The sequence below is a fragment of the Petromyzon marinus genome, chromosome 16 (assembly GCF_048934315.1).
Source record: "Petromyzon marinus isolate PM22_M1 ecotype Great Lakes invasive population chromosome 16, UKy_Petmar_22M1.pri1.0, whole genome shotgun sequence".
Classification (NCBI taxonomy): domain Eukaryota; kingdom Metazoa; phylum Chordata; class Hyperoartia; order Petromyzontiformes; family Petromyzontidae; genus Petromyzon; species Petromyzon marinus.
This window is the reverse complement of record NC_133682.1, coordinates 16,897,685-16,925,203: the sequence shown is the minus strand read 5'-3', so window position 1 is coordinate 16,925,203 and position 27,519 is coordinate 16,897,685. Positions and strand designations below refer to the sequence as shown.

At 46.9% G+C, this 27,519-nt stretch overlaps 2 protein-coding genes across 2 annotated transcripts; both read left to right on the top strand.

Annotated features, from left to right (window-relative positions):
* The first annotated feature begins 985 nt into the window (after positions 1-985).
* On the top strand, positions 986-2,891 carry LOC142924717 (exosome complex exonuclease RRP44-like). Its single transcript, XM_076067368.1, has 3 exons — positions 986-1,116; positions 1,468-1,605; positions 2,757-2,891. The coding sequence occupies exons 1-3, from the start codon at positions 1,027-1,029 to the stop codon at positions 2,841-2,843; spliced, it is 315 nt and encodes a 104-aa protein (XP_075923483.1). The 5' UTR covers positions 986-1,026; the 3' UTR covers positions 2,844-2,891.
* Positions 2,892-13,972: 11,081 nt separating this feature from the next.
* On the top strand, positions 13,973-15,898 carry LOC142924697 (exosome complex exonuclease RRP44-like). The gene is made up of 3 exons (XM_076067352.1): positions 13,973-13,978; positions 14,037-14,192; positions 15,596-15,898. Exons 1-3 carry the CDS (start codon positions 13,973-13,975, stop codon positions 15,881-15,883), a joined length of 450 nt encoding a protein of 149 aa, XP_075923467.1. The 3' UTR covers positions 15,884-15,898.
* Positions 15,899-27,519: the final 11,621 nt, after the last annotated feature.

The following is a 27,519-nucleotide window of genomic DNA, read 5'->3' as shown; positions in this document are numbered from 1 at the left end:
TGGCGCAGAGCCTATACCACCTGTTATGCATATCCAGGCTCAACACGGCGTCGCTTCCACGGTCTGAGCTGGGTCACAGGGTGGCCTCTATATTGAAAACTAATTTCTTTAGTACTGCTTTTTGTATTTAGATTGTAGTCCTTGCCACGCACCTCTTTTTAGCATGGTTGGCTGTGTACGGTGCGAAATAAGTTTTACATGCATACATACCACAGTGACAAAATGCAAAACATAATAAAGTACAGCAAGAAGTTAATTGAAATTGGCACAAAAACAACCGTGGTTTATGAAAAGTCGACAATATTTCACAAACATAAATAAGTGTTAGATATTAAATCGCATGTAGTGCAAGTTGGCTTGGGCAGATTATTTATAGACTGATCATTGCACGGTTATACTTAGAAAAAACGTTACGTAAACATTAAACACATATAGGGTGACTGATGTGCTAAGCAGGTAAGAGAAAATGTCAATCACAATTGCAAGTGAAATCATAAAGAATCGAGAGATTAAGCATCAAATTGTGAATTAGATGGGAGGGTAACCTTGGTTGTAGATAATATTGGTCGCAAAAGCCTACGCGGTTTTTTTTTAAACATGTGGTGTCTGATGGGCGTGTTCCGGTTGATTCTATCAATCGCCAGAACTGTTTTAACTTAGCAATATTTACGGAGGACTCCTCACTGTGATCTTTTGTCATTTTAACAAAGCGTCAGTCTCATTATTGGCATTGATGAGACACAGCATGAAACCACATCCGCAGGTTAAGCGCTATTGTTTTGGATTGCTCCTTCCCCTTCAAGCCAAATTGTATTGTGTTATGCAGTGAGCTGGTAAAAAAATAGTTATTTCATTATTTCAGTGTGTGAGAGAGACGCTACTGTGGTGAGTGCTCATTTGAGTTTGCGTTGTCATCTCCCGGTGCTATCCCAGCTGCTGCTGCTGCTGTCGTCGCTCTTGCTTAGATTACGCAACACGATGTTTGTCCTTTGTTTTGGTCTCCAGCTGAAAGCCGAAAGTGGGAAGATGCGTCGGCCCACTGGCAAAGTGGTCGGCATCATCAAGCGGAACTCGAGGCCGCTGTGCGGCATGCTCATGCCCAGCCCAATCAAGGAGGTGGGCTGATCTGCATGTGTGTGTGTACGTGTGGGGAGCGGTGATGTAGCGGTTAGCGCGCTGCGCTACGAATCCTGGGACCCGAGTTGGATTATATTTATCGCTCATAACCAATAAACAGCGGCAAATGTCTGAACCTGTCTTGGGCCCTTCCCTAGGTCGACTCGGCCATAAATGAGTATCTGATGTGGCATGTAAACATCAGCGCTGTGGAGACAAAGGCGGTCGGGCATGGTGCTGGCCGTACCCACCCCGTCGTTTGCCGTACCAGCTTGAATAGGTGTGTGCTGACGGCACTCGCCCAAACAGTTTGTTGAATGCCTTACTGGGGGCTCTTTGTGCGTGTTGCAGGCCACCCGCCACCTGTTCACGCCCGCGGACCGCCGCATGCCACGAGTGCGGGTGGAGACAAGACAAGCAGCGTCCCTGCAGGCCCACCGCATCGTGGTGGCCATCGATGGCTGGCTGCGACACTCCCGCTACCCGAACGTACGACTGCACCGTGACGCCCCGCACGCCGTGACACCTCACCCGTCCGTCCCGTGGTCGGCATCGTCGGGCTCATTCTTCTGTCACTTGACGCGCGGCCACGCGGCTCTGTATGCAATACAGCCGTCGAACCCAAAACACGAACGGTGACACGGTGAATTGGAAGTCAGGGTGGATGAGATGGCACCACTGTGATTTTTTTGTTTGAAAGCATGGCAAACTCACCTGTGATTCAACCTAGGTTATTAAGGTGTTGTAAGTTGATAGTCTCAGCCCAGTCACCAATAACTGCACCAAAAACGATATTAAATTTGGTCGTGCACTTCGATTGTTTGATTTCCATCTCTGAGAAAACTACTGCGTTTGACTGCCATGTGATGAACATTACTTTGATTGGCAGAGTGGTTGGAAAAGCACTGCCCCCCTACAATTTGGACTGCATTTCACTTCAATGGATCTTAGAAGTAGCTCTGTTATGTCTGCTCCTGTGGGTCGTCCTTGACCACGAAGGGTTTGTATAGATTGCTTGTCTTGTGCGATACCATTAACACAATGAGAAACAAAATTGGTGAAAAGTAAAATATATTCTTAAGATGTATTCTTTGGGTTGTATCTTTGTTTAAACAGATGTCGGTTAATATTCTACATAATGTACGTTAGGTACAAGGTTGGCATTGTGGTTGTGCTTTTCATACCTATTTGCCACTGCACAACCGAGCGACACCATGGCTGGCACGGTTTAGTAGGCTGCAGGTTGTTTATCCACTGCAAAAGCGGATCCATGCCATGGACGGTCAATGCTTTGAACAAGGCTAGGCACGTGCAGATGACGCTGTGGTGCCACGTCCCCGCGGTGTACTGACTGCCGTCACACAATTAACGTGTCGCTAGCCCCGCCCCTGGCCCTGCTCGGCCCCCGGATAAATTTGGATGCCTTCTGGGGCCAGCATACTACAGTTTGGTTCTGGTTCGACACGGCAAAAAGCCAGTGGGTGACCACAGACACTTCGAGAGATCTGCACTGTCTGGGTTCCAATGTACCAGTGGAAAAGGGATACCGGTGACGATTGGCCACGTATGTGCATATGCATGTTGAACTTCTTCCGTACCATACGTAGACAACCGTGCTAATCGTCGGTGTGCTTGTGCAGGGCCATTTTGTGCGCTCTCTGGGCGAATGTGGGGATAACGAGACGGAGACGGAGGTGCTGCTGCTGGAGCACGACGTGCCACACTAGCCCTTCAGCCAGGCCGTACTTGCATGCCTGCCCCCTCCCACGTTCAGCATCACAGCAGAGGTACGCATGAGACGTGTGACGATATGTCAATTCATCGATTGAGTTCAATTCTTACGCCTGCGGTGTATTGGTGTGTTCGGTCGTGCATGTGAGAATCCTTTACTTCAATGTTCTTTATTACAAGGCCCACGGGCCACTGGTGGCCCCTGGGTGGCCTTTGGTGTGGCCCATGACGTGTGGCCCCCGACGTATAGGCCCCCGACAATAGACAAATGCGAAAACACCCCCCATCATCATCATCGTGCTGTCAAACCGCAATAGTGCCTCTGCGGATGTGTATGCTTTAACCTTTAACATAGCTATTTCTGTGACCAGTCACAAGCTAATCATTCAGCCATTTCAATGCTAAATTTTATGCTAATTCCTTTGTCAAGGCTCTTTGTTCCTCTCACACAGCTTAAAAGCCGTGATCTGAACGTGGCTCTCTCACTCCAGCGCTGTCCTACCAGACAGTCTCGCCCCCTTCACCTGATGAAGGCCGCTTGTGTTGTGGCCGAAACGTCGTGAGAATATTATTGTGTTATTTTATTTTATCAATTTATTATTTTATTCTCATTCTACGTGACTTTACCGAAAGAACCAAAGAAGATGAATCATTGCAGTCACGAAAGCTTTAAATCGAAATTTAGTTTCAAGATGTTTGGCCTGCGTAGAATACCTTCTAGAGGACCTCTCTGGAGCTCTCCCTCCAGTCGAGGTCCTTCCGTTGCACTGTCATGAACGAGAAGCCACGGGGCTCTACACCTTTACCGCAGACCGTATATAGAAAAGCCGTCGACCTGAAAGAAAGTCGATGGCTCGGACACATCATCGTAAGAAGAGAGGAAATTCACATCGGAGGAAGGAAGGCGACGGACTTATGGAAGCACCAGGGCGGAGACCCGAGAGGCAGGCTTCGAGAGATGCGGATCAAAGTGGTGAGCCAGGATGTGGAGGACTCTGCAGTAGCCGTGGAGATGGTCCAGTACATAAATGAATGGAGCAAGGGGACTACAGACTTTTTTCCTATAACGCTGTACTTGCGTTCCTGAAGAACACCGAATTGTGGAAAAATCGCATAATAAATAATATAGGGTAAAGCACAGTCCGCGATAACACGTGAGATGCGTACGCAGGCTTAACAAAGACTTCGGGTACGTGAGTAGCATCTAGAAGCATCCAGAAACATCCCGCCTTGTGTGATGCTACACCGAGGCAACCGTACAACCGCTTATTCTGCCTCGCACAACGCAGTTCTGTTCACTCGATCGCCTTTTATCCAATTCGCATCCATGTTATGAAAAAATGTGTTGCCTAATGCATTCATCGCATTATATCTAATTCACGATATGAAAACACGCAGAGTTATAGGAGAACGGACTGTACTTTCAGAATATTCAGTCGCCTATTGAGAAGATAGAACGCCATTAGAATGAAGTTGGTTTACCCATGTATGGCTCACCCTGTGTTTTGTTTGTTGTAAGGCAGCGTTTTGTTGAACCTGGTGCTGTGTGTGTCCCGTACAAGGACCAGGCTGGCAGGGAGGACCTTCGTGCGTTGTCCATCTGCAGTGTGGATCCTCCAGGCTGCACAGACATCGACGATGCCCTACACTGCAAACCGCTCGACAATGGGAACACCGAGGTATTCATTTGGTGGTGGTAATCGTGGTCACGGTCGCGGTAATTCGTGCCTATTCCTTTCATGGTTTTGTCAATGCTAGCGGAGGTTACAAGGGGAGTTTAAGTGGCACAATGATAAGTGCACTGCACATTCATCCTGTCAAGCTGGTTTAGTTCCAGTCATGGCTAACACCGGTACAGAGTGATATCTAAAAAAAACTGCCCAAGTTCTCCCCTTCACCACCTGCATTGACCATCGTAACAAAGCAAGGTCAAATGACAATCGCAACCCATTACGGCATGGAGAAGCCCTCATCCTGCAGTGGATTGACAAAGGGGTGGACAATATTCCTGTTATTAAGTTTCCAAACATTGTTGCCTTAGTGCCCGTATTCTTGGTCTCTGCTCGGCTCAGGACTGACTTCAACATGGCTTGGTTCTGGCTTGATCTGCTCCGTTGCCTCCAAAGAAGTATGAGTGGCTCAGCTGTGCCTTGGCTCAGGCTCAGCTCACGGAAATTCTGAGCGTGGCTGGGAGCATGCAGAGATATACGTGGAGGCACAAGGGACACGGAGGCTCAGGGCTGGAACCATGCTTAGAGGCAGCTTGGGTTTTAAGCGTTGCTTTGATGTGGCTTATTGAGAATTAGAATCAGAATATTTATACTGGAGGAATCCAATGAGCTATAAAGCTATTTTTCACATGTCCAGTAGAGGCGGGTAAGAACGTTACAACAGCAAACAGTACAAAAACATAATAGTAGTGCAAAGTACAAGAAAGATCAACAAATAACCCAAACACAAACAAATACAACTAAACCATCCCCATCTTACCAGGAAAAGCCCACTGAGGTATTGATTTATTTTTGATTAGTGATCTGGCCACAACTGAATAGCTCAACAAAGTGGCCCATCATTTGGACATTTATAGCAGCCAAAATAATAGAAATAATCTCAATGCATGTTGCGCGAGAGCCAAGCCTGAGCCAAGCCATGGCTAAGACCCCACTGGCCTAAGTGTCCACGTCACTGGCCGAATGCCTGGTTCACAATGAATGCACCAGGTAGTAATGGGTGTGCATTTCATTTCACATTATTGTGCTTTGGTTGGAGTGGCTATGGTGGAGGTTATGCATGCATGTGGAGTGAGCGACTTCCGCCAGACGTCTAGTAGAAGGCGTCTTATTTATTAAAAGCACACAGGGCGATACACTTCGTAACGTGGCTACACCTAGGCTGTACAAACACGCAGCCCATTTGCGTCCTGCGTAGCTACGCTGGCTGGTTGACGAGCGTAGCGGCGGAGACAGAGCTGCTCTTGCAGAAGAACCAGCCACGTGGTCGGAGACGAAGAGATGACGACCGTAGCGACGCAACCAGGACCCAGACCCCACGCTAACAGCCCCGAAGTTCTGATTCGGTGCTCTTTATATCTGCCTGGAGTGGCCAAGCTCCACCTCTGGCCACGCCCCCTTTCTAGAACCTTCTAGGCCCTTCGGGATGGTTCCCGGAGCTTCTCGACTGACTCCGCCGTTGACCTTTACCCCAGATACGCCCCTTCATTATAAGGCATTATGTAATGCAGCTATAACCTTAATTACCCTTACAGGCCGGCAGGTATCACCCTGTCATTACACATCCATGCATGTGAGGGTGGTGACGGTGTGTTAATGTGTGTTCTAGGTTGGGGTACACATCGCCGATGTGAGCTATTTTATCCGGCCGGGGAATGCCTTGGATGAGGAGGCATCTCTGCGTGGTACCACAGTTTACCTGTGTGAGAAGGTGAGATGTGGATTTCTTCTTGCCACAATATCAAGTGTTTTACGACCCGCCGATTTCATCCTTTCATTCTTAACTTTACGACATGATGTAAAATATTACGATGTAACGATCATCGCGGTACCAGTTTCCCCACAACTTTGTAATTGTATTTGACATTTTCACCACATTTTTTTGCGTGCTTTTCAGTACTTCCCGTATGAATAACGATAACTTAAAAATGAATTAGAATTTAAAAAATGTGCAACAACAATGCTAAATATCTCTCATGATGTTTTAAACGAGGTGATTTTTGTGGATTTCTTATAATATGATGTACCGTGACATCATGAGCGGCAGGCTATCGGCGCAGTGGTAACACTCGTGCCTTGCAGCAAGGAGACGCTGGGTTTGATTACTCAACTCTTGTGCCTTTTTGCTTGCAGCTTTGTTTGTTCTCCCCCCTGTTAATGAATGGGTTTCCTCTGGATTCATCAGATTTCCTCTAAATAAAACCCATACAATCTTAACTGGCATTCGCGAAAACATCCCCTTGCTGAACAGTTACCTGCAGGTGACTTAATCATGTGTGGGTTTGCTTGCAAAACACTCGTTGAGTTGGTGCATATGTATTTGCCAGATTGTGTTTATTGACAGAGACGTTGTTGCGTTTATGTGTTTGTGCGCCTGCAGAGGATTGATATGGTGCCAGAGTTATTGAGCTCAAACCTGTGTTCCTTGAGATCCAACGTCGACCGGTGAGATGCACCAACAACTGTGAACTCGCGAGTGTGCACATTGCAACCCATACTCAGCAGCTAACGTGCGTTGTTGCCAGGTGCACATGTAATCCCATGATGCGTGGCACTGTTTAAGTGTCATTGTACAGATCCACACAAGCATGTGTACATACATAAGCAGCCAAACCAGGATGGCACAATGGTAACACATGTCTCACAGCAAGAATGGCCTAAGATTGATGCCCGACTTGGTTGCCTTTCCATGTAGATTTTGTATGTTCTCCCCCTATTTAGCATGGGTTGACTCCAGGTTATCAGGTTTCCTCTCATCGCTAACATAAACGTGTTATTACTACTATGATCCTTAACCATGGAAAGCCTCACTGAATCTCATAACTTCGGGAGGGTACTGCAAAGCTTTTGCAGTCGAACAATGGTTGCTACATATATATTCCAGTTGAGTAATTTGTAACAACCCAAACCGGTATTTGGCCAAACATCCCGCTGCTGAAAGAATGACTCGACTACCAAAAACTTGGCAAGACCCTCCTGAAAAAGAGTCTCGAGACTTTGCGAGGCTTTCCTGAGTGAACACCCTGCACCACTCCAATGTCGACGACTCTGCCACTCGACGGTGAATGGCGACGGTGCATGTGCTGTGCGCGTGCAGGCTGGCGTTCTCGTGCATATGGGAGATGACTCCAAAGGCTGAGATTGTGAGCACACGTTTTACCAAGAGCATCATCAATTCCAAGGTGATTCCCCCCCCCCCCCCCCCACAGACGTTCAGTTTTTGTAAAACTCTCGTTTGCTTTCACGTGTATTGTATCGGTGCCTTGCTATGTTAGTGCAGTTGAGGTTTACGGATGGCTGAGAGGTCAGAGCATTGAGCTTGCACCTCTGAGTTCACAAGTGTAGCGAGATGAAACGGGTTCACAAGTGGTAGTATGTATGTTGAACTTCTTTCGCACCGTACGTAGCCAACTGTGCTAATCGGAGGTGCGAGGTAGGACATGAAAGTAGTGAGTTGATGGTCTCTGTCCAGTCAACAATCACTGCACAAAACACAGGTTTGTTTTTTTAGGTTAGATCGTGTAAATATGTAAATGTGTCATTAAACCCACCCCCACCCGACACAGCCAACTAATAAGGGTTGTCACGTAAACAGAACATGCCAATTCGTCACGAGTACAGCACACCGGTGTGTTGTACCAGTGACGAATTGGCCACGTTCTGTTTATGTGACAACCCTTACTAGTCGGCTGTGTCGGGTGGTGGCGGGTTTAACGACACATTTATGTATTTACACAATCTAACCCAAACAACCTGTATTATGGATGATATTGGTCACGAAAGCCTACGTGTTAAACTCACTGCACGAAAGACCACCAAATTACATTGCACTAAATTTGGTTAAATTCCAGCTTTGAGAATTAAAAAAATATATCAATTTAACTTTCTTTGAGTGAGCGTAACCCTCAGTGGTCATCGGGAGCCACGTAGACATCTGTTGAGTTCTGGCTTGGGCTTGGATCAGGCGTGGGCATTGTGTAATTGCGAGGACCCCATGGTTCACCCGTGGTGTGTTCATCGTATCCCCGCAGGCGTCTCTGACGTACGCAGAGGCTCAGCTAATGATGGACGACGCTGGGCGGAAGGATCCGGTCACCAGCAGCTTGCGTGGCCTCAACTCCCTGGCCAAGATCCTCAAGCAGAGGCGCATTCAAAACGGGTAACTCATTGTCAAGATCCTCATCCCCTCCACCGCCACTCGAGCGATGAGCCGTATTAATGTGTGCACCGCATTTAGTCGATCGGCAGGTCGCCTGTGGCGCGGTAAAGTGTGGTTACTCCCGTGTCTTCTAAGACATCCGGCCAGCGTGGAAGAGTAGGCTAAAATACATTGAGAGGGACTGTAAAAGGGTGTATCCCTAGAGGGGCCGCCTCTTATGGGAGCCCCCTTCTTCCAGCAGTGGCTTGAGCAAGCAATTGCAAGGCTGCACCTGTTGCTTTTTTGACCCCATGATGCATGAGGCTTGGGTGAATATCATGCACAAACAAGTGTTACAGGATTCATACTCTGGTTTTTTTCGGTAAAGTCACGTAGGTAAAACTATAAAATAAAATAACAACTAAATTAAATCACGACGTTTCGGGCGCAACACAAGCGTCCTTCTTCAGGTGGGACAACCACAGCCAGAAACAATTGCTGAAGTGGGCAAAAAAGGGCTGTTGTAACAAGAGGCTATATAGGTAAGAGAGTGGGGGGGAGCAAGGGGGGAGAGATAGAGATGGGGGGTGTGGGGTAGGGGAAGTGGGGTGCTGCTAGAGGGATTAAAGGGGCGAGCACGGCAAAATGCCGGGGGGGGGGTAAGTGAGTGGGGCTGGGAGTGGGAGGCTGAAGAAGCTGGAGATGCGGAAATGAAGGCAACAATAAAGAAGTTAAGGTTTTACCTGGTTAATAACATCCTTCTAGATTGGAGTGTTACAGGCTGCTGCGGGGCTACATTGTGGGCAATAGAGGACAATGCAGTGACATAAATTGTTTTACTCTTCTTAATGCTCCCATGTCTGTGCTCCCCCACCTTTGCCAACGCGTACTGACCACCACGGTTAAGTACGGTAAAACCACCCCACGACCCGTATGACATGGGGCGGCCCTCATCCAGCAGTGGATTGACTTAACGAGCTGTGCATGTTCAACTCAAATATCTGAGTTTGTGAAGTGTCTTATATTAAGATTCTGTGTTGTTTTGGCTGGACATGATAATCGCTCATGTCCCTTCTCCACCCGTAGGGCATTGACTCTGGCATCCCCTGAGGTCCGATTCCACATGGACAGCGAAACCCACGACCCGATCGACCTGCAGACCAAGGAACTCAAGTGAGTCTCGTCAACAAGACACCTCCCATGACTGCGATCCGACTGTTGTGCAGATCTCTCTATCAGAATCAAAATATATATTTCTACTGGAAGAATCCGATGAGCTATAAAGCTCTTTTTTCACAGATGTCCAGTTGGGGCAGGTCACAACGTTACAACAACAAACAATACAAGCACACGTTAGGATTGCAAAGTATTGGAAAGGTAAACAAATAACTTAAACAAATATACAAATACAACTAAACAATTTTTATCTTACCAAGTAAAACCCTGACCACAAATGATAGCTGAACAAAGTGGCTTATCACGTGGGAAATTTATTATCAGCAAAATAATCTAAGATAAAGAATCTTGACCCTTGTGGTTGATGTGTTGTGGTGGCAGAAACTGGTGCGTGTACACAGGGAGACCAACTCGATGGTGGAGGAGTTCATGTTGCTCGCCAACATCTCCGTGGCGGAGCGCATCGTAGGCGAATTCCCCGAGTGTGCGCTGCTCCGACGCCACCCGGCGCCTCCGCCTTCCAACTACGACATCTTGGTGAAGGCGGCGAAATCAAAGGTAGAGTTAGAACCCCTTTTAACGACCACCCTTGTTAACTAATCGCTTAACAACGGGCCTCCATAGAGCTCAATGTGTAGGCTTAACCGACCATTTCCCTGTTAACGACGGGCTCTTGTAGGTACAGTAAATATGAATTAATGCCACGTAGAAGGAAAACAAAAAAATAAATATAAAACAATAAAATTATCACGACGTTTCGACTGCAACACAAGCAATCATCATCAGGTGTGAAAACCACAACAAGAAAATTTGAAAAAAGTGGCAGTTATTTTTAACGTTAGCACCACGGAGAGAGATTTGACAGTTTGTTCAGATGGACGAGTCCATCTATGTTCGGAAAAGAGGAGGGGGGAGACAAAAAATAATGGATGCGTTCTGACAGCCACCTTAAGCGTGATCAATCAATTAAGACCCGAAATGGCTTATCAAATCTCTCTCCGTGGTGCTAACGTTAAAATAACCGCCACTTTTTTCAAATTTTCTTGTTGTGGTTTTCACACCTGATGATGATTGCTTGTGTTGCAGTCGAAACGTCGTGAGAATTTTATTGTTGTATATTTTTATTATTTTATTGTTTCCCTTCTACGTGAATTTACCGAAAGAACCAAGAATATGAATCCCTGCAGTCACGAAAGTTTTAAATCAAAATGAATTCATGCATTTATTAACAGTGTTTATTTTAATATGATGTGTTTATAATGTTAGTATCTTTATGTATTAATATCCATTGTTTAAATATTATAAAGTACGTTTTTTGGGTGAACAAGGGAAACTTTCGATGCTATCGGAACGAATTAAGCTTTTAACACGTATTTCCTATACTCGCTTAATGACCAAATCCTTTAATGCTCGTGTTCGTGGAACCAATTACCATCTTTAAGAGGGGTTCTACTGTCTCTAGATTGCTGTTAACCTTTCTTCAATATCATCCTCCTCGCAAGGAATTCAGAGGTCGTCGGGTGGCTCAAATTTTTGTTTGAGGTCTTTTGGTTTAACCGGGTGAGAACTCAAGAGAACATAATAGTCTCATTTGCAAGGGTCACCTGGGTCACCCTATGACCCAGAGATTACAGCTGGGACCCTGGCTTCAAAATCCAGCAGCCACATTGAACATACTGTGTTATCAAGTGTAGGAAGTTGAAGGACTCGGCTCGTTTCCCAGCTACTCCACAGAAATAAGCAACAAAAAACCATCACGATAAATGTAGTACTGTATTTAATTTTAGATAAATTCCAGCACTGAAATGTTGAAATATCAGGTCGACTTATTGTGATGAACATTATGCTCAAAATGGGTGGGAATGTGCTACCCCCTACTGTGAAGCAGAGGTGTCTTGAAACGATGTCAGTATTGGCCTGAGCGAGCAATTGCAGGGCTGCACCTTTTACCTTTATCTTGAGATGTAGCCGTATAGTTTCCACTCGCCCTTAGAGGCAGAACAACTCAAAAGGTGTGACGAACCACAGACAACGCTGGAAGGCAGCCAGGCACTGTGTCAGATGTAGATTAATCCACTTGCTGTACTGCCTTCTCCTGGCAAGCCAGGTTATGGAAACCTGAATGCCCACAGGAAGTGCGCTGAATAACGTTTTCTTTCCAATACACCACAACCCTTGCTGCTTCCCCAGCACTGAACTACAAGCCACGTGCGGGATAGTCACCTCACAAACGCCGGTGTGCCCGATTTTTTTGCGCAGAACATCGAGATCCAGGTGGACTCGGCTAAGGCGTTGGCCGAGTCCCTGGACCGGGCGGCGGTGCCGGGAGCGCCACCATACCTCAACACTCTGCTGCGCATCCTGGCCACGCGCTGCATGATGCAGGCCATCTACTTCTGCTCCGGCATGGAGCCCGACACCCACCACTACGGGCTCGCCACCACCATCTACACCCACTTCACGTCGCCCATTCGACGGTGACGTGCTCTGGCGTCAGGCACACGCGTGAAATCGACCTTCGCGATTATTGAGGGGACTATGTTGTTGTCTTGGTGTGGTCTGGGACTGTGCTGCCTTTCCCAAGTTTAGGAATTTATTTATTAATTGATGTACTTATGCAATGTTAACTTGTGATTACGGCACACCTCCAATTAGCACGGTTGGCTACGTACGGTGCGAATTAAGTTTAACATACAACTTGTATATCTTTTTTCTATTATTTACTTTTACTGATTTGTTTACCTTTCCTCTTCTTAGCACTCCTATCATATACCTACTGGACATCTGTCAAAACGAGCTTTTATCGCGAATCGGATTTCTCCAGGATAAAGATTCAGATTTTGAGTTATTTTTCCAAAAGGTCCTATAAACGGGAAGTTTGGCCAATTCCTTAAATGGTTGTTTGGCTTGTGTTGGGGAAAAACTAGAGGATCCGGAGAACACCAACGCCTACAAGGAGGGTGACAGTGTTCCACGTGCAGAATCAAGAATCCATTGCCGTGTTGCAGCGGCGGCCAAAAGTGAAATGCAATTCTGCCATGGATCGCTAACGATTTTGTTGTGGATCTTAAATAAGAAGACAGATATGAGCAGGCAGCAATTTGCGCTACATCTGTTGACAAATAAAAAATCCTCAACAAAGAATTAAATTCATACATTAACAAAGATAATTTCCACCAGCAGATGGTGCTAGAACGTGGTATGGCCAGAGTACAGTATTCTATCACAGCGTTAAATCCATCTGAGTCATTGTTTGCGTAGCTTTCTGGTGGATCGTCAAACCCGCTGAGATCCACCAGAATGAATCGCGGTGCTTGGTGGATTAATACCGCTGCTCCGTTGGCATCTCGTGGCCATACCGCAGCCTGTATCTACTGTAAATTTAATCTTCATATTAAATAGAGGCTACAACAAATGTGAATAATGTTGTTGTTGTCTCCCTCTACCGTTACAGATACTCGGATGTGATTGTGCACCGGCTGCTGGCCGTGTGCGTGGGCGCCGACCCCACGTACCCGGCGCTCACCGACAAGCAGAATCAGCAGCAGCTCTGCAACAACCTCAACTACCGCCAAAAGATGGCGCAGTACGCCCAACGCTCGTCTGTAGCTTTCCACATGCAGGTGGGAGGCGGAAGTGTGGGCCACGTGGAGCTTGCACGGCGTGTGCTTAGGCACCTGATAATGCGTCCATTCGTCTCTTGAAAACCATTTTTAAGGTCACGAATGCAGGCATCGTATTGTGCGTGTAGTAAGAATCAATTGTTTTCTATTCGCACGCTTACGTGTGGTGGTGCCATGGCTGTACTGGTTGGCTACACTTGACATTGCTTTTCAGCATTCTTCTGTGTTTGCTGAAAAACCTGGTTACTTGGCACATTTGCCCATGATGTGACAACTTTATTTGATTGGCTCTGTCAGGTGATGGAGGATTATAGTCAATACAATTGACATTGTACCTTCACGATTGAACTCAAAATAATCCCCATGACATGATGCCAATAGCACAACTGGAATTAATTAGCGGGGGGATGCAGAAAAATACCTTAAATTTTGTTAAATAATTGTGGGCCTGGTAAGTGATGCGCGTGTGTCTGCTCTTGGCAACGTAGCGGTGATTAACGGCTGCTGTTGTTGTGGTCTTAGTTGTTCTTCAAGAGCAAGGGAGTGGTGAGCGAAGAGGGCTTCGTGCTGTTTGTGCGCAAGAACGCCGTGGTGGTGCTCATTCCCAAGTACGGCTTGGAGGGGACGGTTTTCTTTGACTCCAAAGATCTCAAGCTCAACGTTACCTTCGACGAGGAGGTAGGGCATGTGTTCACTTAACCGGGAGGCATTGGCATTTCCCGAACGGCTGAATTCTGCATTTAAACCCAGGACTGGCTTAATGCACTGGGACCCAAGCCCCCTGACCATCTCTCTACGATTAGGTTTCTATCAGACACACAGACACTTGGTTTAAGGTGGAAGAACGCAGTGAGATACGAAGCTCCGTTTTTTTGCCATTTGGCAGTGTGGACTATTACAGAGGAAGTTACACCGGTGGATACATTAGAGCCGGATGGCTTACAGGGCTATACCAAAATAAACTGAAACTGAATTTAATGATGTAAATGCGTTTCAATTATAAAACGGTCACAATTAAATATGCTTTGGAAATAACTGCCATGACGGAGCCCGTATTGTCACGGAGTGGACATCAGATTAAAAATACAGTAAAATCCCTCAGATCCGGAAGAATTATAGAGAAAATCTAATGCTTTCTGTAAACAATGAGGAACTCAAAGGGCAGAAAAGTACTTATAGAATAAAAACAAATGAGGGAAATAGTAGTTGATGCAAAAAGTGATCTCTAGATGGCAAAAAGCACATGTGTGACCAGTGGATCCGGTCCTTTCCAGCATGCCTTGCATGCCGCATTACATTGTCACTCTGCGTGGATAATGCACACAGCCTAATTTGGACCAGAAGCTCAAAAGGGCTTCTCATGCCTGGTTTTCAGCTCGCGCTGAGGTGGCCCAAGCGGTATTGCATTCGCTGTGTGTTGTGGAGGTTTGCGTTTCAAACTCGGTGGCCACTCCGGTTAATACTGTGGTGTGTATTAAGCGTAAAATATTTACAGGCTATCCGCTTTAACAGTGTACGTTAAAAGATCCTGTAACGTTATTCGTGTGCCAGCATCATGGTTCAAGGTTGGCAAATTACATGCAAATTACTTATTTGGGGAGCACATATCAATCGTTCGCCTCCTTTTACAAAGACGTAGCAGTGACCTTGAATGCAAACGTTTTGAGAATCAGTGAGGCTTTTCTGAGTGACCCATGTAATAGTATGAATAATAACGTTGGGTTTACGTCAATCCGTGCTTGTGTGCAGGGCACTTGGCAGAGAGCAGTCAGCGGTAGTGTAGTGGTTAGCGTTCTGCGCTACGATCCCGGCGACTTGGGTTCAATTCCTTCGCACGGTCAACACCAGTGATGATTATCTGAACCGGTCCTGGGCCTCCCCTAGGTTGACTCGGAACTCAATTGAATGCCTGGTGCGGTGTGTAAACATCGCCACTGGGAAGACAAAGGCGGCCGGGCATGGCGCTGGCGACCCACCCCCTTGTGTGCCGTGCCGGCCTTCATCTGTCCTCCTCGCCAACAGCACTTGCCCCAACAGTCTGTTAAGGCTACATTGGAGATATGTCTTTGTGTTTTGTGTAGGGCCCCACGCTGTGCGTGGAGGGCATCGCGCTGAACATGTTCGACCGCGTGTGCGTGCGCGTGTCGCTGGATTCGTCCAACCTGCAGCACCAGCGGATCCGCATGCACCTCGTCCGCCCGGAGGTACTCACCGTGCGGCGCGACGCGCAACCTCGGAATACCACCGATTTGTATTGTGACCATGCTGCTGTTGCTGCTTGCTGCGCCAGCAGTAGTGCACAAAAAACAAACGCTCTCCGCATCGGAACGTCAGCGGGCCGAAAATTAATGACACAAGCCACAGCATAGCGCTTGTTGCCATGCAACCCAAACTGTGGGACCGTATAGTAAACCCATAGAGACACAGAGATACATAGGAGATACAGAGAGACCCATTATGATTCCTAGAGATTCATAGAGACTCATACAGATACATAGCAGTGCATTAAAAACAAGCTACTGTACGATTGTGGCCATGCAACCCAAACTATGGACCACATTTTACACCACTGTAGTCTGCGCTCCTTCAATGGAGGGGGTGGCAAGATGACACAAACTCTCTCCTGAGGCTCTCCCGTGGCTATCAGACCCATACATTGGCATTTAGCCCCTGAACGTAATACCCTTATAACACAGGAATAAAATATAAACTCCGGTCTTGGATGGAAAAAATATATGTTTAGCTAGCATTTTGAGCTGCAGTCTGTTGTCCTATACCTCCTGTAACTGGCAAATTGGATATAACGCGATGATGAATGTATGAAGGAACGCATTTTTTGTATAACGCGGATCCGAACTGGATTTAACTCGGTTGAATGAATGGAACTACGTCGCGCGAGTAGGAATAAGCGGTCGTAACGGCTGCCTCGGCGTAGCATCACACAAGGCGGGATGCTGCTGGATGCTTCTAGATGCTACCCACGTTCCTTAGTCTTTGTTCAGCCTGTGTTACGCATCTCACGCGTTATTGCGGACTGCGCTTTACCCCATATAATATATATTATTTATTATAACACGATTTTTCCAAAACGTGGTGTTCTTGAGGTACGCAACTACCGTATTATAGAACAGACTGTATATCCAAAGACTATGGGATACTATCCCTACCTATATCAGTTGTGACTGTCTGTGTGTTTAAATCCAGCTTGAAAACGTCGTTATTAATTGGCTTTTCCTGGATTCTGATTGGTTATTACTGTGAGGGGAATCATTATAATTAGCTTTTATTGCATTTTGCATGCTGTGTAAAGTGTCAGTATCACTCTCATTGTTATTATTGGCTTTTACTTTATTTGTATTGGCTTGTATCTATACTTGAGTAGTTTTTTAATGTCCAGTGCTTTTTTGAGATGTTTCGATATGCAAGGTGCTGTATAAAATAGATTTTTATTATGGCCCTAGTTCATTGCACAAGAAGGGCCATTATCTGAAACGTGACCTATTTAAATGATCGTTTGGGGCTGTTGTTGATGAATGCGAGTTCTCAAGATACCAAGCTAAGTCAGGGTGTGGGAGCCTTGGTAGATATCAGATTTCTTAACAAAACTCCATGAGTCTGTTCTGCATGGGTTTCCTCCGGGTTCTCTGGTTTCCTCCCATATCTAAAAATAAGCATGCGTTGAAACTGGTATTAAGGTAGTTTACGTATCGCCATGGGCGGCAGGGTGGCACATTGGTAAACCCTTGCGTCTTGCAGCAAGAAAACTGGGTTTGATTCCCAACTAGAGTGTTACTGTGTGGAGTTGTTAAGTTTTTCAGTGTTAATAAGTGTAATAATAACGTATCACTTGTGTTGGAAATACCCGCATGTGTGTGTGTGAGAGCATTGGTGTAGTGGTTAGCACGCTGCGCTATGAACCCGGCAACCCAATTCCCACTCACCGCCAACACCAGTGAGGATTATCTGAACTGCTGTTTTGCCTACCCAAGGTCAACTCTTTCTTAAATGAGTACCTGGTGCAGTGTGTAAACATCAGCACTGGGGAGAGGTGTTGGCCACTTACCCCCTCGTGGGCCATGCTGTCTAACAGCAGCACAGTCTGTTAAAGGCTTATTTGGGTGACTATCTTCGTTGTACGTTTGTGCCATTTGTGTGTCCGCTGTCACAGATTCCAGGCTACAACCCTGCGGAGTCTACCCCATGGGGCTCGCCTTCTCCCCGGCCTAAGAAACCCAGACAGCACTAGTGTATCGTGGATGCGGTGTCAACAAGATGTCGGAGCAGGTGCATGAGTGGGCACACACTCTGGGTTTTACATCTGCAGAGTTAATTAAGTGTACATTGTGCTCGCAAGCAGAGGTGAACAATTGAAAAAAGCAGTGGCGGTTATGAGAATTGCTACCCTGAAGTAACAGACGGTTTGCACTCTGAACTTGCAATCCAGAGGTCACCGGTTCTTTGTTCTCCTGTCGCAGCGGTTCAAACGGTAGCGCAATTTTTTATTTATTTAGAATTTTTATCTTGCCAACCAGTACAATCAGCCAATTAAGGTGTATACGCATCAAGATGTATGAAAGGTTTAGGATATATTCTTAGCTCTTTCGGTAAAGTCGCGTTGAAGGGAAACAATAAAATAATATATATTTTATTATTATTACGTTGAAGGGAAACAATAACATAATAAAATATATATTTTATTATTATTTTATTGTTTCCCTTCAACGTGACTTTACCGAAAGAACTAAGAATATGAATTACTGCAGTCACGAAAGCTTTAAATCAAAGGTTTAGGATATCTTATGCCCAACTTCTTTGCCAGCCAAGACACTGACCCCCTTGTGATGAAGGTGATTTCACAAAAATATTGGTTACTGAATCGGTGGTGTTTATTGACTAACGCAGCAGCGTCCAACCCACAAAGCACTGTGATCCATTCTGGTATATCTCAACATGTTCCGTGATCTACCAGCAATATATGACCAGCAGTTACCCGGATGGATTTAACCGACTAATAGAACACTGTAGACATGCCAAGTGCTAGTGCAATCTATTGGTTTAAAATATATATTATTAATCCATTAATTCTTAGTCGGGGATTTTGTTTTGCCATCTGCTATAACAAGAAATGCTTTATATTAGAGGTGTTTATTCCTATTTGTCCCGAGATCCACAATCAAAATCTTTTGCGATCATCCACCCATGGATCGCGATTCACATATCGGCTACCACTGATCTAACAGTTGAAAACCAGTTTAACACGTAGGCTTTCGCGACCAATATCCATAACACGGGTTTTTTGGGTTAGATCGCGTAATAAATATTTAAATGTGTCGGTAAACCCGCCACCACCCGACACAGCCAATTCGAAAGGTTTGTCACATTAACAGAACGTGCCAATTCGGTACTAGTAACATCACACTGGTGTCTTGGAGAGCAAAGCCACAACATTTACAATCTGAGTACAATGTTTCACCAGTATTTACAACCAGCTTCATCAGGCGACAGCCAGATTCGTGGAGAATCCTCGTCCCTTAATGCGCATGCATAATGTGTGTTGATTAACATATAAATAACCCAATCGGCAATGGATACCCATAGTCAATGCATTCATTGATTCCCCTCCCAATTCGCGAAAGAAGTGCTCACAAGTGATGGCTGTCGCCTGATGAAGCTAGTTAGTGCTGGCGAAATGTTGTACTTAGATTGTAAATGGTGTGGCTTTGCTCTCCAACACACTGGTGGACTGTACTAGTAACGAATTGACATGTTCTGTTTACGTGACAAACCTTACTAATTGGCTGTCGGGTGGTGGTGGGTTTAACAACACATTTATATATTTAAACGATCTAACCCATAAAATGTGTATTATAGTTGAAAACCTACAATTGTGCCAGGTTTGGCCTGTCGGAGTGGGCCATTAGGGTGGCCACTCGGAGGGCAAAGCTCTGGGGAATCCGAGCAAGAGCTTCGAAGTATGATTGTGCACGGTGATACCCGCAGGGGTCTCGTGATGGATGGCAAATTGAAGATTTTTTATCGCGAGAGGATTCCCTGCAAGGGATGTTAGGTTACTTATTCTTGTGAGGATGCCATTTACTGTATGAAGGGGCAGCGGTCAGCTGCATAGAACATAGTATAAAATTCCCCGAGCTGTTGCTGTTTAAATCGTCGGTTTAACGGAGAATTTCACCTCAGGTTTTTTTACACAGCTGCCCCACCCCTCATCGGACTCTGTGCAATCACACAAGGAATGTTTTTTGGAAAAAATGTCGGTGTCAAAAAATTTTAAGGTTTAATCGTTTACAAATGCGCATTTCGTTACAGCTTCTCTTGTCCTTTAGACGTGCAAAGATAATTTCTGACAAAATATTGACACGTTTTCAAATTGTTTCGTAAATGGTCATAACTTTGCTCACGTATATACAGTACTTGGGCAATAATTCTGAGCTCCTAGAGTACTGGTAAAGATTTAAGCGAGTTGATGTCTTTGCGACTTTGTGTAAATGTGTTTAACATTTTTTAGCTGAATCGTATATTTACAAGCATGTACACATGAGTTATATGCGTTTATATACAAAATTAAACCGATTTATTTTCCATGCATCTTGTTATTTTGGTTACTTTAAGTTACGTTTTCCACTGCTGGATGAACATCTCGCCACGTGATGTTGGATGCCAGCTTTAGTTTGACCATACTTCACCATGCTGGTCACTGTTGGATGATAATAATGTCCACTTGCAATGCACCACCGCGCAGTATTCACTCACCTTCGAATCGAGTCCTGCACCGCCGTTTCACATGCAAATTTGATTCACAATCCCTGGGCCAACTTGCTCCTGATTAGCATGCGATTTGCCACATTTCGATCTCGGAGGTGATTAAATGCGCCGGCTTCCAGGCTTGTTGAGCCGCTCGGAGCCCAATTAACGAAAATTGTTGCCAAAGCAAAAGCGTGAGCTCGAATGTTTGTCCGTGTTCTTTTCAAACCACCAGTCGAACGCCGGCCTCTGCCCACTCCGACCGTGCGGAGGCCCTGGCCGTCGGGGAGGCCCTCATGGTGCCTCACGGCAAACGTGGGGCCCGGGTGGGCGCGTCGACGGTTGATCGCGTACAGGCGGTGCAACTCCCACAAATGAAACATCACACCTTGCTGATCTCGTGTCCAGGAGCATAAACGGTCATCACGCAAACTCCGGTCATCCTCGCAGCAGCAGCTCTTGGCCATCGAACAAAGACGATCACCGCTTCCTTCCGATATTAGAAGCCACGAGCTATGAACGACTCGGAGGTTCGAGCAACCACAGCCGAGTGGGAAGGCAGCAGCAGCCCAGGCGGTGAGCCAGCTCCAAAATCCCCCAAGCACTGAAGTTCTCGATTTAGTACATTGAAAAACACGACAGTAAGTGAAACAACGTAAATCGAAACCAATTTTGCCATTCACTTGAGGGGCCGTCCTTAAATGACATCACGCAATTTTTGACCTCGTCACTCGGCGTCACAAAAAGTCAGACCCCCCCCCCCCTCAAATATGGCGTCACAAAGCTCAGCCCCCCCCCCAAAGCCATATTTCCATTTTGAAAATAAAACATGCTTCAACTATTGCCATTGTAGTGCGTGGCGCTGCACTGATGTAGGAGTGTCATAACAATTAGTGTTATAACAATTCTATACTTAAAGTTGCGCATTTTGATGTGACGTCACATTTCTCAAACCCCCCGCCTCCCCCACGTCACACATCGTCACAAATGTCTGACCCCTGACCCCCCCCCCCCCCGAGGTGCATGACCGCGTTACCGTGTTCATTCTGTGGTGAAGGGATGAGGAAAAGGAAGAGGGAAAAGCATCCAGCGTCGCCGCACGCAGGCAACGTGTATATCACAGTGGTAAAAATATAAAAATACACATGTAGTTGGTTCCACGGAGACTGGAGACGTCTTTAGAGGCAACACGGTTTATTTGTAACTATGAACAGAACTCCCCTTAACTCCCACTATCTAGGGAGGTACAGCCTCCGGGCTAGCGTGCCCTCGCACTGATCAAACCTGGCTCTCAGCCCTCTGGCTATCTGTGCCCTAGGGGAGGCTAACTGACCCGACCCAGCCAAGGTACGGGTCCTGACCACTGGTCCGAGCTCGGCGCGGCCCTTACAAGGACGTTGGGCTCGAGGTCCCAGGGTCCTAGCTAGGGAGGCTACTCTGACCCGACCCAGCCAAGGTGCGGGTCCTGACCACTGGTCCGCGCTCGGCCCCGACCCTTATAAGGATGTCGGGTCCCAGGGTCCTAGCTAGGATGGTCTTCTGTTCTTCGTCTTCGGAGCACTGCCCCGAGCTGTCCCAGAGGTGCCCCTTTAATACACCTCTCGGGGGCTCTCCGCCCCCGGTGCCGCCCCCTCTCTAGAACCTTCCAGGGGGCTCTGGAAGAACCCCCCAACCCCTCACCTGGGGCCTGGCTCTCTCTGTCCTTCCCCAGCTCAGGGTGGCACCCCCTATGGGCTTGTGCCCGCAACTGCAGGTAAGTATACCGACGGTATAGGATGTGCATTTATTACGCTACATCTATGCGAGAGAGGTTGTGGACAAGAGTCTGCTCTGCGGGAAGCAAGCATTGCCATACGAATGAGATGAGCTCGCGTTCGATGCGGGCAGTCTTGAGGACGACCGTCGACAGGCACGCGTGGAGGCACGCCGTGGTCACAGCGCAGCGCCGACTAGTGTAGGTGGTGATGGCCCAGTTGTAGAGAGGAATGCCGGAGCTTCGAGCAGATGTAGCCGAATGTAGGATAGAGCATCTTGAGGAGCGTTGCCCTCGACCCCCTCCGGGAGGCCGTATGGTTTACTTGGCACTCCCGTCCCTTAGAGTCCAGTCTGATGTAAGCCTCCTCAGGTTCCAGCAGCCTGGCTTCGTAGGTCTTCATTGCACCGCTCTGCTCGTCTAGCATAGTCTGAAGGGTCATATGTGGCTGCCTCCTGAATCTTCACCCTCCTGCAAACCTTACTCGACATCTCGTTGAGGACCCGAAGAAGGGCAGTATTCTCTTTGGTTTTTTTTTTTACAAAAGGGCTTATAAGAGCTCTCGTTCCTCCCACCGGGATCTCTGGTGTCAACTTGAACGGGGTGGGGGGGGGGGGGAGACAAAGCTATGGCTTTTTTCCCAGGGGATCTGTCTTCCATGGAGCACAAAGATACAGGCGGAAGGTCCCCTTGGCCTAGCCATGAGGTCAGGCTCGAGTTGCTTACTGAGGACCCTACACCTAAGGAGGCTGTGGATCGCCCTAGGAAGCTCCAAAGTAAAAAAAAACAGCTTTCCAAGGCCCCCTATAAAGTGCCTGAGGCCAGGTAGAAAAATAAGAAAACTATCAAACAGGAAAGCGAGTGGTTATGTTGGGTCGAAAAAGGTAATGTTCTAATGTAGGGGTTGGAGCGGTCATTGCTGCTTACTCGACCATGACGTCACTGCAACTCGTTTGATTAACACTTTTAAAAGAAAAAATCACAACGCGCACTGAACATTATTCCGAATCGGTTTTACCACCACTACCACCATGACACAGTGGCAAGGCTGGCACATCGCAGTGCAGCTGCTAGGCTGAATCATATGAATAAATATAATCAAATCTAGAAATATCCTGTATGTACCCAGGAGAGCCACATTGAGTCTCGAGACTCATTATTAGCTCCGTGCTGCATTAAGATGTTTGGACAATTTCAAGCATCAGGGTTCGGCACGTAGGAGGAAACCGGAGAAACGCGCAGATGTTGTGAAGCTGGCTTGGTGGTAGAAGTCAGTCCAGAACATTTGGCCCCACACCTATCACTGTAACGAATCAGTGTTCTACGGGAGCATTCTAAGCGAGGACTGATTGTATTAAAATCTACTTTGGTCTACGAATCGTAATGTATCAATAATGTTAACGTGTAACATGCCCCATGGTTTTTCTTAATCTGGAAGGAGGGAACAACGGATGATCTGTGTGCTGATGATGTTGGTGATGATCTCGTAATGGCTGTTCACTTCAAGGAGTGGGAGAGTCTGATGGTGAACCTGGATCGTGCCAATAAGAGGTAGGGCCTTACCATTCGCCCTACCAAACAAATCAAAGCAGTACCTGCCTTGATATTTTGTATGTCTTCAAGGACTCCACCCCCTCAACTCCGCATGATATGTAGTTGTGGAAAGAGTGGAGGTATTCCCATATCTGGGCAGTTATTTATGACCAGCTCCGATTTCAGAGCGGAGGTCTTACTCTGAATTAGTTCAGTGGCATATCCTTTTTTTCAGCTGCTTAGTGCTGTATAAAAGTAACATGGCCTATCACTTCATACAAAGCTCTGGTTCTTTTCTGCCACACTTGTCCTCTCCCTCCCAGCTATAACCTCCCGAAAGCAACATTTGACCTTTGTTTTGGCGTGACAAACACCAGTGAAAGCAAAACACCGAAAGTGTAATGACTACACGTAATGCAAGAATCTCAGTTGTATTTCTCAACGGGTATTGAATATGAAGTCCCAGGAGTGGTGAAGGTGCATCAACCTGCAGACCCACAGGTGGCAGTGGTGGATTGGCCTGCAGACGTTGGGGTGGTGGTGGATTGGCCTGCAGACCTTGGGGTGGTGGTGGATTGGCCTGCAGACGCTGGGGTGGCGGCGGTAGATCGGCCTGCAGATGTAGGGGTAGCGGCGGTGGATCTTCCAGCAGTAGCCGACCAGTGAAGTTCTCAAATAAATTTACGCAATTTGCCGAACCTGGTGGCTTTGGCACAGGCGGTGGTGGATCTCCCAGCAAAAGCTGGGGAGGCAGTGGTGCATCTGCCAGCATGAGCTGGGTTGGGATGACAACGTTGGATCTCCCGGCAGCAGCCGGGGCGGTGGTGGCGGTGTTGGAGATGCCAGCAGCAGCCGGGGTGGCAGCGCTGAATCTGCCAACATCAAGCGCCATGGCGGTGGGGGTGAATAATATGCCAGAAGCAGTCGGGGTGGGGGTGTCGATGCATCTCCCAACAGCATCCCTGGTGGTGGCGGCGGAACTGCATGTGGCTGCCAGGATGGCGTTGGAGGCAGTGGTGGTGTTGGTGGAGACCGTGGCCGTGGCTTTCTCCAGCTCCTTGAGCTATCAACGCATCATTTCCAACTGCAGATGGCGCTCCACATTCTCCCGTTTGTATACTTGAGTGCAGGGAAACATTCGACAGTTTGATCAACATTAGCCCCTACACGAGCCTTCTAATCATCGCAACTCTTCAAACTATATCGCTTATATAATGTACATCATTTCAGTCACAACAAAAATTACATAAACACATCGGGGCTGTGAAAATTACGGCTTCGTATTACCAATATCTTGCCTGTCCAGAGAAGCCCATGAACTAACGTTGTACATACAAACTCATAGACTCAGAGGCCCATAGACTGAGTCACAAATAGCAGTGGATAGGGCCCGGAACGGTGTGGTGTTAGTGAAAATATGAACCCAACTGCGTCCTTTTCAATGGAACCAGGGACCCAAGTGTCATCATAGGCTTTCCCTCGCAATCGAGGATTGCCTTCCAGAGAAAATTTGGATTTTCTGTGGGTCCAAAGATGGCTGAAGAGACCAATCTGGGATCGACAGATTCTGCCGCAACTCTGGCACATGTGTCCAGAAATAGTGGTGGGTGGAACTGCATTAGTCGGGCTGCAGGCTGTTGTTTCCGCCATTCCCACTTTTTCTGTTTCTGCTATTAAGTTTTAAAATGTTTGGCTTCTTGAAATAGACTGTCTCCATCTGAGGTGATCCTGGGAAAGATACTCCCTTGAGTTAGTGTCGATGGAGCACTTCTTCATGTTGGACTTGAGGACATCCTTGAAGCACTTTCTCTGACGACCTACATTCTCCCACTTTTGGTTAATCAAGTTTGACAGTTTTTCATTGAGGCATTGGTGGAAGAGGTCTTGCTTAATGGAGTCCTATAAAGCTTCAATGTTAATCTTCTGTAGACATCTCTTCTGATGAAGCCGTCACTTGCGAGCCAGTTTTATGAGCATGGTTGAGCAGATGAGTCAATGATCAGTCCAGCCACCAGCAGCTACTAGAACAGCCTGGATGATGCAGACATCTTTGGGATCCTGTTCATGGACAATGACGTAATCGATCAAGTGGCGGTGCTTAGATCACGGATGATGCTATGATGTTTTGTATTTGTTTTTTCTGGCGTAACAGGGTGTTGATGATGATGACTCCATTTTCCGTGCATTTAGTCAAGGGAAGGATGCCGTTGGAATTGACTTTACCCACTCCTTCTTTCCCGATGGTTCCATTACAGAGGTTTATGTTTCTTCCAACTCTGGCATGCATATCACCGAGCAGAATAAGTCTGTCTCCCACAGGAACAGTAGAAAGGACCTGATCAAGGTTGACGTAACATTCATAATCGGAGTGAAGAATCAGGGCATATACGCTGATGACAGTAGAATATTGGCTCCCCACCAGTTTGAGACATAGAGTCATGAGGCGCTCACTCATCAAGTAAATTCTTGATGGAGAAACCAACTCTGTGCAGCCGCCGCTGTTCTTCCTGTCTGCCTTTCCAGAAGAGGGTACAGCCAGCTCCTTGTTCCTTGAGCTGCCCCTTCTCTTCTCGTCGAGTATCATTGAGGGCAGCTACGTCAGTGTTGTGTCGTCTGAGTTTCCGGGCCACGATTAAGGTGCAGCATTCTGGGCGTTCACTTTTAGTCTTGTCCATAAGGGTCCTGACATTCCAGTTCCCAAAGGTAATTATCTGACTTTTAGTTTTGTTTCCACCACAGTAATGGGGATCCTTCTGAACGTGGTTATCCAGTCCGGAAGAAGTGAGACAGACTATGTTTAGGGCCACTTTCCTAGCTCCTTCCCCACGTGGGGTGAGCAGAGTGGATCATTTGAAAGGACTTCTTAGTCGCAGGTACAGCTGCAGAAACACACTCTTGTTTCTGCTGAGTGTTAGACGACCTTCTTGTAGCTGCCACTAGAAGCTTCCAGACTTCACAATCAAGCTCCCGTCGTCACTAGCTGGTCACCAAAAACACTGTATTGAATGGGCCAGAAGATGTTGTTCCTTTAATGAAACACGCCTGTGCATGATTTATTTTATTGTGGAGAAGCTAATAATTGTTTTTTTACCCTGTTATCTGGCAACAAAACTGACACCTGTTTTTTACAAGGAGTCATGTTTGCATTGACCACAATACCCGCGGTTGGAATGCAAACAAAAAACATAACTCTGATAATGTATGCACTGTCCTTGAAATTGATTGGTCCACACCCGAGACAGCGTTCCTTAGAGCCTAGTCTCACATGGTGTTGGACCAGATGACGCCAAAAAGCTGTTGTACAGTAGCTTCCACACAGTTCTTGAGAGAATGGGACCATGAATCCAATGGCAAGGAGACCAGTACGATTGGAGATATCGTTCTGCTGCAGTCTTGGTCCGCCTTCACAGCTGTTGAGATGTTAACATCTTCTTCCTCCTGCTCTGCTGTTGAGGACTTGTTAACCCATGGCTGGTGGCAGACATGCTTATTATAATGGCGGCCTATACTCGCCATGTGGAAGCATCGTTAAAGGGTATATGTCGCTTTTCAAGAGGAAAACCATTGGCATTTTCAGTCCTAACCACACCCTGGTGGTGCTGTCACTGCTTGGTCCACAACATGCTTATCCGCTAGGGTTGCCGCTGCTTATTTTGCAGCTAAAGTTCACAGAAGGTCGTTCCACTATCCACCACCTGCGGATACGCTGGGTCCCTGATATACAATACCCTGGCGTCTACAAACTAAGCCGTGTCTGTGGCAGTAGTTACATTGGGGAAACTAACCGATATGTCTCGGACTGTGTTCATGAGCATAAGGAAGATTTGAAACACGGTAGGACCAACACGGTAGCCTTGGCTGATCATTGTTTTAATGCGGTTGGCTCACACGCCAATTGATTTATCTAAGACGAAGGTACTTTGTAAGCCCACTGGCTATCAAAAAAATTCGTTCATGAAG